Source organism: Ornithorhynchus anatinus, chromosome 1, assembly GCF_004115215.2.
Source record: "Ornithorhynchus anatinus isolate Pmale09 chromosome 1, mOrnAna1.pri.v4, whole genome shotgun sequence".
Lineage (NCBI taxonomy): Eukaryota > Metazoa > Chordata > Mammalia > Monotremata > Ornithorhynchidae > Ornithorhynchus > Ornithorhynchus anatinus.
This window is the reverse complement of record NC_041728.1, coordinates 86,173,934-86,186,358: the sequence shown is the minus strand read 5'-3', so window position 1 is coordinate 86,186,358 and position 12,425 is coordinate 86,173,934. Positions and strand designations below refer to the sequence as shown.

Here is a 12,425-nt window from a genome sequence, read left to right as displayed (position 1 = left end):
AGCGGGATGCTTTCAGCTCTTTCCAAAAGAGCTGGCAAGAGGTTTGTCGGGAAGTGAGAATAGAATGCCGAGGTGCAGAGGAGCTGGTTTCACCGTTAATTCCCAGAAGCTATCTGGGCATTCTAGGAGGAGACTGGCTCCCTCTGCCAGCTGTGGAAAGGCCTCCCTACCCCAGCCCCCATCCTGGAAATGGGGCTGAGTGGACAGAAGTCGGGAGTTGGTGTTTCCTGCGCTGCCGGGCTGGGTGCTCGGAGATTAGCTGCTGGTTGAGACCAGCCCTTAAAGAATTCCATGCAGTAAAGTACTTCTCCCCGCTTATTCATTCATTCAGTCATACTTATTGAGCTCTTACTGTGTGGAGAGCACTGTACTATCCCTGGACTAAAAAGGGAAGCAGCGTGGCTCAGTGGAAAGAGCCCGGGCTTGGGAGTCAGAGGTCACGGGTTCGAATCCCAGCTCTGCCACTTGTCAGCTGTGTGACTGCGGGCAAGTCACTTAACTTCTCTGTGCCTCAGTTCCCTCATCTGTAAAATAGGGATGAAGACTGTGAGCCTCACGTGGGACAGTCTGATTACCCTGTATCTGCCCCAGCGCTTAGAACAGTGCTCTGCACATAGTAAGCGCTTAACAAATACCAACATTATTAAAAAAGGAAGCAAGGGGGAGTTCATTTGGGGCTATCCCAGACTAAACCCTTTTTCCAGCCATTTTCCAAAACAGCGCCTTCAGACAGCTTCGTGATCAAGCGTGTGGAGTTTGGGGCCTGGATTCCAAATCGTCATAATAACCGTGGTATTTGTTAAGCACATATTATGTGCCGGGCACTATGCTAAGCGCTGGGTTGCTGCAAGCAAAATGAGTTGAATACAGTCCCTGTCCCACATCCCCATTTTACAGATGAGGTAACTGAGGCCCAGAGGTGTGAAGTAGCTTGCCCATGGTCACACAGTAGACAAGTGGCAGAGTCTGGATTAGAACCCAGGTCCTCCGACTCCCAGGTTCAAGCTCAATCCACTATGCCGCACTGCTTGGCCTCTGAAGCTGTCAACCTTCACTTGACTATTTTCGGTCACACTTCCTTCCTTTTTGTGTTGGATTAAGTCCCAACTCTGATCCTTGCCTTTTTTTGGAATCTGGTAATAACTGATTACCCAAGCGTTTAGTACAGTGCTCCGCACACAGTAAGCGCTCCATATGTGCCATTGAAGATGGTGTTTGAAGTGCTCACTCTAACAAAAACTACTGAGTGCTGGGATAGATATAGATGCCTAGAAGCAGCGTAGCTCAGTGGAAAGAGCTTGGGCTTGGGAGTGAGAGTCATGGGTCTTGTCCTGGCTCCGCCACTTGTCAGCTGCGTGACTTTGAGCAAGTCACTTCACTTCTCTGTGCCTCAGTGACCTCATCTGTAAAATGGGGGTGAAGACTGAGAGCCCCACATGGGACAACTTAGTTACCTTGTGTCTACCCCAGCACTTAGAACCGTGCTTGCCACATAGTAAGGGCTTAACAAATACCATCATCATTGTATCAGATAATCAGGTTGGACAGAGTCTCTGTCCCCTCTGAGGCTTGCAACAGATATTTGATCCTCATTTTACAGATAAGAAAACTGAGGTACAGAGAAGTAAAGTGGCTTGCCTAAAGTCACACAGCAGGCAAGTGGGGGGGCTCAGGTTAGAACCAGGTCCCCAGACCTCCACATCTGTACTCTTTCCACTGAGGCATGCTGCATCTCTAGTGTACACTGTGCTAAGCACTTGGGAGGGTACAATAGAGGTAATAGGACTCCAGCTTCAAAGAGTGGGCACAATTTTGATCTTTTGAACCAAAAACTAAAGTGTAAAAGAGAGTCTTAGGGCACGGCAACCTGGGTGTTGGGTGGCAGTTAAGGAATCAGTCGATCAGCCGTGTTCAATAATAATGTTGATATTTGTTAAGCACTTACTATGTGCAGAGCACTGTTCTAAGCGCTAAGGTATACAGGGTCATCAGGTTGTCCCACGTGAGGCTCTCAGTCTTAATCCCCATTTTACAGATGAGGGAACTGAGGCACAGAGAGGTTAAGTGACTTGCCCACAGTCACACAGCTGACAAGTGGCAGAGCTGGGATTCGAACCCATGACCTCTGCCTCCCAAGTCCATGCTCTTTCCACTGAGCCACGCTGCTTCTCTCTTGAGTGGTGTTTTGTTTGTAGCTATGCGAAGCACTCGTGGGAGAGTACAATAGAATTAATCAACGTGATCCCGGTCCCCAAGGAGTTGAGGGAAGACAGCCACTAAAATAATAATATTAATATCGGTATTTAAGCACTTACTATGTGCCGGGTGCTGTACTAAGTACTGGGGTGGGTACATGCATATCAGGTTGGACACAGTCCCTGTCTCATGTGAGACTCACAGTCTTGATCCCCATTTTACGGATGAGGTAATTGAGGCCCAGAGAAGTTAAGTGACTTGCCCAAGATCACACAGTAGACAAGTGGCAGGGTCAGGATTAGAACCCATGACCTTCTGACTCCCAGGGCCATGCTCTATCCAACTACTCCGTGCTGCTTCTTCCTCCAAAGTGGTTAATTTTATTAATTTCAGCATCAAAAAGTTCATTCTCTGAGGCAGTTTAAAAGATTGGGCAGGAAAGGAATGTTTTGGGCCATTTTAGAAGCTAAAAATTAAACTTGGAATATGTTGAATACGCAGTTATGGCTTTTGTCCTGGATTTTTTTTTGCAACTCCCTATTTTTAAATCTAGTATGGTTGATATTTAATTCAGCACAATATCCCTTTTAAGGCCATTTCTGAAAGATTAATTTAGTAGTTACTGGTACTAACCAATAACTGGAATAGGCTTTATTTTTCATTTTCTATTCAGTTGGAACCATTTTCAGTTCAGTCACCTTGTAAGAATTGTTTTCTTTTTTTATTTTAAATTTTGCATAATCCGTGACTAACCACATTTTAGCGGACTGAGAAAAGTTACATTTTCATAAAGGATATTCGTGTCCAATTTGAGGAATAATTTTATATTTTTGACTTGCTGTAGCTAGAAATTCAGCTTACCTGACTCCTACCCTTGTGAAATACTAAAATGGCATATTGGTTTGGAAAATAAGTGGCAGGGGAGAGTGAAATAATTATATTTTCTCCTATTTGTCTCTGTTTTGTTGGGTATTTTATTGAAGGAGAAAGTCAAATGTTTTATGTAGGAGTCCCATCAGTTTTAGGCGCAGTTTATATTATTTGGGGATAGTTATTTTGACTAGAAGTGAAAAAAGCAACCAAGATTTTTAACATTCATTGATGACATATTAAACTTTCAGTACTGCTGTAATTCATGCAAAAGTGTAATGGAATTCTTTTTATCTTACTTTTTGACCTGGCTAAGAACTACTATTCAAGCTTTCTGGCCAAATGATTTATACAGTAAAAATCATTAACCTGTTTTGACTAAAGTGTGTTTTTCTATCTCCAAAAAGGTGTGGTCATTGCCAGAGGTTAACACCAGAGTGGAAAAAAGCAGCAACAGCATTAAAAGTAAGTTTCAGGATCCTCAGAAATGTCTAAAGACTATAGCGTTGCTTGATAAATGATAAATAATGATCGAAAACAGGGATTCATTTTAAAGAATGGACAGAGATTAAAATATCGACTCCCACTATTCAGTGTAAATTAATGTTGAGAAACTGAGCTCCTTTAATGCCAGAGAAATTCTCTTTGGAGTGTTCTCTGCCTTATTGGTTAACATGATCAGGCACAATTGGAAGGAAACTAAATGATGTTGACACATTGCTCTGTGTGGGGAGAAAAGCAAATGCTACAGTCCAATGACCCCTTGAATTTAAAACTTATTTTGGTTTATGTACTTACCTTGGAAAACTGTTAGGTAACGGAGACTTTGTTCCCCGGAATCAGATAACCTGGCCGTTACTGGCTCGCTAGTCCCAAGCAATTTCTGGGTGGCCGGCAACTGAAATTACTCAGGCATCTTGGGCAGGCGCGGTGGGTGATTTTTAAGGAGTAACAATTCTTTTTACTTATTTCAACAGGGGGTAGTGAAAGTGGGTGCTGTGGATGCAGATAAACATCAGTCCCTAGGTGGTCAGTACGGTGTTAAAGGATTTCCCACTATCAAGATCTTTGGCGCCAATAAAAACAAACCCGAAGATTACCAGGGTAAGAAGTGTGTAGGTTTGGTTCTCTGTCCTGTGACTATTTTTACAGCTTTCTCCAAGCAGCCGTGATTTCTCCAACTAGGATGTTTTTAGCAGAGTACCCGCCCTTAATATTCTGCCAACCGTTTCAGCTACCGTGGGAAACCGTTTGCAAAATTGCGGCGTTCTGAAGCCCCGATTCACTTCTGAGGCAGCAGCGAGTAGTATTTGCATACCTGCTATGTGCCAAGCTCAGAACTCAGCCCTTGGGGAACATTAGAAAATACAGTCTCCCCCCACTCGGTTTCCTCCTGTGCTTTTCTCCTTTATGGTCCAGTGCCTGTGCTTTGCGTGGTCGTTTATTCAATTGCATTGAGCGCATACTGTGTGCACAGCACTGAACTAAGCACATGGGAGAGTACAGTTCAAGAACAGACAGACACATTCCCTGCCCACAACAAGCTCCTGATTCCGTTGTCATCTATGCAGCTTGGACAGTAATCATTTCTGACCTCTAAGTGAAACTGGGAGCAGGACTCCTTCAATAGGAATTTAAATTTTTTAGAATAATTTGTACAGTATCTTGGATGTGTGTTTGTATATAGTTTTACTGTAAATAAAAATGAGTTTTACATATTTTATATTTTTATAGTCATATAAAAGTTAGATTTTTCTTTTTGAACTTTACCCAGGGGACCAAAGGGGTTCCTAAGCTTAGGGTCTCAAAAGCACAGATTTGCTTCGTGCCTAGAACTTGATGGAACTGTACCCCAGCAAATAAAGAGGAGTACTTCTAGGGTATTGAAATCAACGTTGCAGAAATCCATATGATCTGGTCGTGAAAATCTTTGCAATGGGAGGAGATGCTGAGGGTGATGCTGAATGCTTTTTTCACCTCCTCTTCAGTTGTCAACACCACTGCACTTTGCTTTTATCCCCATTAAAGACGTGGAAAGATTTTAAGATGGCCAGATATTTCGTCATTGTAGTTTTGCAGTGTTTGATATAGACATACATATGTCCTGTGTATGCGTATCTTGTGTAAATGATTATAGCTTTTATCAGATCTACTCTTGCAAAATGAGGTTAGAAATTATTGCTTAATTATATATGTGTAGTTAAATAGCACACAAGTATATGTGTGTGTATGTATATATATATATATACATATATATATATATATAAGCAAGCATATACCTTTTGCCTCATATAGATAGTTCAGTAAAAACCATTTTAGGCTTCAGGTATTTGGCGGTCGCCTCACAAAGAGCAGTGTCTTTGTGCTGGAAAGACACCACACACAGCCCAGTTCTCACAGGCCTTGAAGAAAAAGGTGTGTTTCCCCTTCCCCACACTCCCCTCTGAATGCCAGCCAGGTCTAGAGCAGGTAAGCAGCGGTGACCCTGGAGGGAGAGGATAAGCGAGATACCAACCCCAGCAAACTTGGTGTCTTGCCCTTTAGTCATCCTCTCCCCCTTTTTTCCTCCTCTCCTTCCTTCCCTCCTCTTCCTCTTTTGAATTTGCTCTTGGAACACGAGACGTTCGCTGGTTTGATTTTGTTTCCGCAAACCTCCGCTCTAAGGCATTCAGCTTTCAAGCTGCCGTAGTAGACCTGGACCGACCGAAAAATGATGTGCAAGTTTGAAGATATCCGTTCTCTCCCTGTAGGTGGCAGAACAGGAGAAGCTATCGTCGATGCGGCCCTGAGCGCCCTCCGGCCTCTGGTTAAGGATCGCCTTAGCGGAAGGAGTGGTGGATATAGTTCTGGGAAGCAGGTACAGGCCAATAAAACTATCCACAGGTGTTTCCTTGTTCCAAGACTCTGCTTTCAAGATGGAATAAGATCATTTGCCTACAAGAGACGAAACCGAGCCTGGGGGACGGGACCTGTGTGGGCTGGGCCGGGGAAGCAAGAAACACGCAGGCCTGAGGAAGGTCACGTACACCTTCCACTGGGGATTGCCCTGGCCCTGCCGTGTGTGGGTACTGCCAGTAATCCCCCGGGACGACCAGTCACACGCGAAATCATGCACGTGAGTGCCCAAAAGAATGACTGTTGGACTGGACAGAGATTCCACAATCTTGGACTTGGTTGGTATGTTGGATCTGCTACAGAGAAGCGGCATGGTCTAGTTGATAGAGCACGGACCAAGGAGTCAGGAGGTTCTAATGCTGGCTCTGCCGCTTGTCTGCTGTGTGACCTTGGGCAAGTCCCTTCGCTTCTGTGTGCCTCGGTTCCCTCATCTGGAAAATGGGGATTAAGAATTTGAGCCCTCTGTGGGACAGGAACTAGGTCCAACCCAATTATCTTGTTTCCACCCCACCGCTAAGAACAGTGTCTTGCACGTAGTAAACGCTTAACAAGTAATAATTATTAGTGTCTATGATTTTGCAGTTAATTCTTGTGAAAGAAGATGCTAAGCTTTGGATCTATGGTAAATAATTTTGCAGTTGATTTACAACAGCTATTCTTTTAGCCGTTAGGGACACCTTAGAATATTTACTGTAGTGTAAACGTGGATGTACGGATGTGGTGGTCTGTTTGACGTAACTAAGGGTTTTGGAATGTGGACTTCTTTAGGGTGGCAGTGGAGGCTCAAGTAAGAAGGATGTGATTGAGCTGACCGATGACAACTTCGACAAAAACGTCCTGGAGAGTGACGACGTTTGGCTGGTCGAGTTTTATGCTCCTTGGTGTGGACACTGCAAAAAGTAAGTTGGTGGATGACTGAGCTTTACGGAACAGACTTTTAACCTTTTCCTTTAAATGCTTATCAGCGCCACTTTAAAAAAACTTGGACGTTAATGAACGCAAAGAACAATTTGGTGGCAGAGTGGAAAAGGTTTGGGGAAAGAGGAGAACAAAGAAAGATGAATGGGAAAGTAGAGAAAGGAAAAGTTTCCCTTTTTTTGTTATTTACAAACCGTATGTGATTTTTTTTCCCCCCCCCTCCTGAAGGGTTAGAAAATAATGGTCAGATTTGTGTATGGTAGTTTAGGCTTTGCATGGGATTCCAAGCCAGAGCTTGGGATCAACTGGCACAAAACAGGAAGGATGGGCTCACCTTCCTTCTGCATAACCACTGCTGGGTCAAGCAGTATGGGAAGGAGAGCTGCGGGAAGTGGGAAATGATTAGAGCAAGTCCACCAAAGAGTTCAGGATCATCTTCCCTGGAAAGAACTACCGCTGCCGTTAGAGTTGAGATTAGCTGCTCATGCAGCCAGAGCCATTAAACCTTTTAGAGGTTGACCCATCTTTTTAAAATTTGGGGGTTCGTTTAGGCTGGGCCGTGAATTTTGCTCCATCGGGCTTCCCGGATTGGCCCCGACCCTTTAAATCCAGTCCCAGAGTGAAGTTTAGTAGTGAGAAGATGGATCTATATGTCCTGAATATGTCATGAACAAGAAATATAGAATAGATCCTGTGTGTCTGTCTGCCTGTCTCCCTTCTGTGGTCCGTGCAGAGAAGCTCCATATATGGGCCAGCGCCAAAAACTAAAATAGTTCTTTTCTGTAGCTTAGAGCCAGAATGGGCAGCTGCTGCCACTGAAGTCAAGGATCAGACCAAAGGGAAAGTGAAATTAGCTGCCGTGGATGCTACAGTCAACCAAGTCCTGGCTAGCCGATATGGGGTAAGTACACTCGGGTCTTTAGGTATTTAAACTTTCAACCTTGAGTTTTGTGGGAGCAGTCTTTCCGAAAGGTCTGTCGCTCTCCTTTTGTTGTTTGTCATGGAAAATTCTATCATTTCAATCTATTAAAACCTCTCTGTGTGTAGTCATCTGAGTGGTGGTGGATAGAATGTTTAATTTCAAATTTAAATTTAGCAATTAAAAATTAGCATCATTATCAGCGCTTAGAACAGTGCTTGGCACGTAGTAAGTGCCCAACAAAATACCATCGTTATTATTACAATAGGAAAGTCCTTTTGAAAAATAGAATCAAAACCAAACTACAAGAGAGAAGCATTAATTTAGACTTGAACTCTCCATCCAGGCATAAAGCTGTACCAACCCTTTTTGTTACGTGCTTGAGAGTCATGGATGTTCATTCCATCTGATTGTTATTACCATATTAAAAAGGACCGAAATAGAGACTATCCAGTAAAAGTACGTTTTGAGATGGTGGTAGGAAATAGCCCAGATTTCTTGTTAGACGGGCACTGATTAGACCCAAATTCAGCAGAAAACATTCACAGTGAGAAGATTCCAAAAATATGGGTTCATTGCTTGTCCTTAGCATGAAGTGGACGGAGATACAATAATGTACACATTGCATGTGTACTTATGCACCCCTCCCACCGATTAACTGGTATTAGAGTCTCTAACTTATAAGAAAGCTCCTCGTGGGCAGTGATCTTATCTACCAAATCTGTTATTTTGTGTTCTCCCGAGTGCTTAGCACAGTGTCCTGCACCCAGCAAATGCTCAGTAAATACCATCGACTGATTTGAGGAATTTATTACACTTTCTCAACTTCATATGTTATAGATTGGCCGTATTGATAGAAATTTGGGTTTTAATCATATGCCTTTGCCTTAGGGCACAAGCAATGACATCAATCAGTTGTGCTTAGGCTGTGCAGAGCACTGTACTACATGCACTCAGTTTAATAATGTGATAGTTCTGGTCTTGGCTAACCCTGCATTATGGACAGTTGCATAGTAATACACTACTCAAGTCACACGTGTGTCCATTTTATATTGTGGTCAGTTGGAACAGCCGTGTGTTGCAGAATAACATTCGGTAATTCCCTCACAGTGTTCTCTAAACGTAGTGAAAGCGTACATTGGGGAGAATTAATTTAAATTTTAAAATTTAAATTAAAGCAACTTGACTGTACTTTTCTATCTATCCGATGTGAAAATATTGTGTGTGTTGATTTTTGTTAGAAACCTAACCACGAGACTGAAAAATGACACAGTTTTCAATTTGAAGTCGATCTGAGTAGTTTATACTTTATTTCAGATCCGAGGGTTCCCCACAATCAAGATTTTTCAGAAAGGAGAAGAGCCCCGGGATTATGATGGTGGAAGAACAAGATCTGATATCGTTTCACGGGCTCTGGATTTGTTTTCAGATAATGCTCCACCCCCTGAGCTGCTTGAGGTTTGTTCATGCTGTGTTCGTCTGAGCTTCCCTTGCTTTCCCTCTGGCCCTCTTCATCTCTCAGTAGCTCACTTCAGTGCGCTGTACTTGGGTACTGAAGAGTGGTCTGTACTGAAAGATGTACAGAGAGACCAGCAGTTTCTGCTAAAGTTTGGTGAATTCACCTGTATTTTAGCCTAGGTATGCATTCGTCTATGTATATAGCCACACGGTTTCTGCCATTGCACAAGTCTTCATGAAGGGTCATATTTTTGACACTTCCTTGAGCTGCTTTGCTCTCTGAAATTTGCAGAAATAATCACCTTGCCTTATTTGGAATTTGAAGAATTTATATAGCCACATGTGAAGCCCACCCAACAGCTTATCTTGGGGTTGTTTATCACGAAATGCTCGTGTAGCTAGAGAACACGTGTCCATTTGTATTTTTAGAATTCATTTTTGTGTCCGGTGTATCTCGCAGCAGTTAGTTACATTCTCGCTCTATTTCTTTAATAGATTGTTGACGAAGCGGTAGCCAAGAAGACTTGTGAGGACCACCAGCTCTGTGTCATTGCCGTATTACCTCATATTCTTGATACCGGTATGAACAACAAGAACTTTTTTCAATCACGGTCATTTTTTGACATAAATGTGTTGGAAGCGTCATTTCAAATAATCCTCTCTTCCAAGAGGATTTTAGCTTTCTCCTCCGATCCTTTAAAATCAGTTTAATGCAATAAATGTTGTCTGTTTTAAACAGGTGCTTCCGGAAGAAATTCCTATTTGGAAGTTATGTTAAAGTTGGCAGACAAATACAAAAAGAAAATGTGGGGGTAAGTTTTTCAACATTTTATCTTGCAAATATTAAGAGTGGTAGGGTACTGTACTATTAGACGTGTGTGGCCTCCTGTTTTTTCGACAGAAAAAGTTTGTGTAGCAGTCTTTTACAATAAATTCACAGACGGATGGTTTGTTAGGTTTTCCTGTTAATAATATTAAGTCTAAAGTGGTATAGCGCCCAAAGGACACATCTGGATTTGTGGTGTGATTTTGGTACCCGACTTAACATCAAGTAGACCTCCTTCCCATTGTCTTTAGGACTTGCCACCTGTTTTCTGTATGGTCCATGTTGGCGCTCCTCACCCACTCCGTCCCCCAGTGGAGGTTCTTTGCTCCTCTGAGCTCACTTTCTAACTGTAGCTTGCTCTTGGCACTCCCGCCTCTGACCTATGCTCACGCTAATCTCCTGGCCTGGCACTTGTCCCCAACTCCCAATCCACCAAACCACGGGCTTCCCCATCTTCAGAACCTTCTTAAAAATCTCATTTGCTCCTGGACTCCTTCCCTAGATAATTCACGTTACCCTGGTTGTGTCAGCCCAGCACCCTCCTTATTACACGTGTATTTCATTCCTGTTTACAGCACTTCTTGATGATTGGTATTGCAGAGAAGCGTTGTGGTCTAGTGGATAGAGCACAGGCCTGGAAATCAGAAGGACCTGGCTTAATTCATTCTGTCATTCATTTGTATTTATTGAGCACTTACTGTGTGCAGAGCACTGTACTAAGCGCTTGGGAGAGTACTATATAAACCGACACCTTCCCTGACCAGAAACAAGCTTACAGTCTAGAGAGGTAGAGACAGACATTAATATAAATAAGTTACTGATATAATAAATATAATCCTGGCTCTACCACTTGTCTGCTTTGTGACCTTGGGAAAGTCACTTCACTTCTCTGTGTCTGTTACATCATCTGTAAAATGGGGATCGAGACTGTGAGCCCCATGTGGAACAGAGACTCGGTCCAACCCGCTTAGCTTGTGTCCACTCCAGCGCTTAGTACAGTGTCTGACATGTAATAAGTGCTTAACAAATACCACAATTATTATTATTTTGTTGTTCTTTATCTTCGTCTATCTCTGTTAGTTCAGTGCTTTGCACTCATTAGACGTTCAGTATGCAAGCCCGTTGTTGGGTAGGGATTGTCTCTGTCTGTTGCCATCCTTTGGGAAGATGTTTAATAAAACTCTATTGCTTCCCATAAAAGAAGTGTGGTAATTTGAGATGTGCTATTTTTTCAGGTGGCTGTGGACAGAAGCTGGAGCCCAATTTGAGCTAGAAAATGCATTGGGAATCGGAGGATTTGGGTACCCTGCAATGGCAGCTGTTAATGCAAGGAAGATGAAATTCGCCCTCCTGAAAGGATCTTTTAGTGAACAAGGCATCAATGAGTTTCTCAGGTAATGTTCTTTTTTTAATTGCTTGAAGAAATATATTCCATGCCTGATGTTGCTCAGGTAGTCTGTAAAATAATTTGTAACCAGTTATTAGCAGGTGATGGGCCTCCAGAAATGGATTTTCACGGACAGGTTGTTCGGTGGTAAAACATACCTGGTCTAGTGGAAAGAGCATAGGGCTGGGACTCAGGAGTTGCAGCTCTGCCACTGACCTAACGGGCGACCCTGGGCAATTCATTTAATCTTCTGGGGGCCTCGTTTTTGTCATCGGCAAAGAAATCTCACTTGTTAAGAATAGAGCTTAGATTGGGAGGCTGCGGGTAGAAATACTGCTGCTTAGTTTGTAATAGAGACTGAGGATTTAGTTTACTATACCATAATATAGTATAGGGAGTGGCTAGGCTTCTTGAACTGAAGAACCGCAAACCAAATCCATAATATGGCTGAGAGCTGCATATCCAAAGCAACAGTGTGTATGCGTGCATATCCACACCCCATTCTCCCCCACCATTTCTTTGTCCTCCCCCCAGCCGTACTCTGTAAGTTACCCGGTCGCACTCTGCACTGTCAATCGCCACGTCTACACAGCCCACCCTGCCCCCATTTGGAGACAGCAGCTTACATTTGGCCACATACGACAAACCTGATTTTTATTTTGAGGTGATTTGTCTCACAGTGATCAGAGTAGGCATTTTATTTTAACTTTCCTTCAAAGGCCACTTGGGTTTATAGCCGCTTCCTTACCACGTCGATTATTCTCGAACCTAAAAAGGGACTGGCAGTCTCCTCTCTGCGGTTTTCACCGTTTTGGGTAGCAGTCATTCGTCCCTTACCTTTTTCTGCACACAGTGCCACAGACACGCTTCAGCCTGCTAGCGCGTATGCAGGCCCCTACTTAAGTTGGCTGAGACCCGTTTGTGGAACTGGCTTAAGCAGGGACTGCACTCACCTG

At 43.3% G+C, this 12,425-nt stretch overlaps 1 protein-coding gene across 1 annotated transcript in view; it reads left to right on the top strand.

Annotated features, from left to right (window-relative positions):
• The window catches only part of PDIA6 (protein disulfide isomerase family A member 6), a 28,341-nt gene that overhangs the window by 10,789 nt on the left and 5,127 nt on the right, over positions 1 to 12,425 (top strand). Inside the window, exons 3-11 of the mRNA XM_029058663.1 lie at positions 3,474 to 3,531; positions 4,044 to 4,170; positions 5,817 to 5,923; positions 6,730 to 6,860; positions 7,666 to 7,780; positions 9,116 to 9,256; positions 9,752 to 9,836; positions 9,996 to 10,068; positions 11,318 to 11,476. Of these exons, the coding sequence (XP_028914496.1) occupies positions 3,474 to 3,531; positions 4,044 to 4,170; positions 5,817 to 5,923; positions 6,730 to 6,860; positions 7,666 to 7,780; positions 9,116 to 9,256; positions 9,752 to 9,836; positions 9,996 to 10,068; positions 11,318 to 11,476 (996 nt within the window). The remainder of the gene's footprint in view (positions 1 to 3,473; positions 3,532 to 4,043; positions 4,171 to 5,816; positions 5,924 to 6,729; positions 6,861 to 7,665; positions 7,781 to 9,115; positions 9,257 to 9,751; positions 9,837 to 9,995; positions 10,069 to 11,317; positions 11,477 to 12,425) is intronic.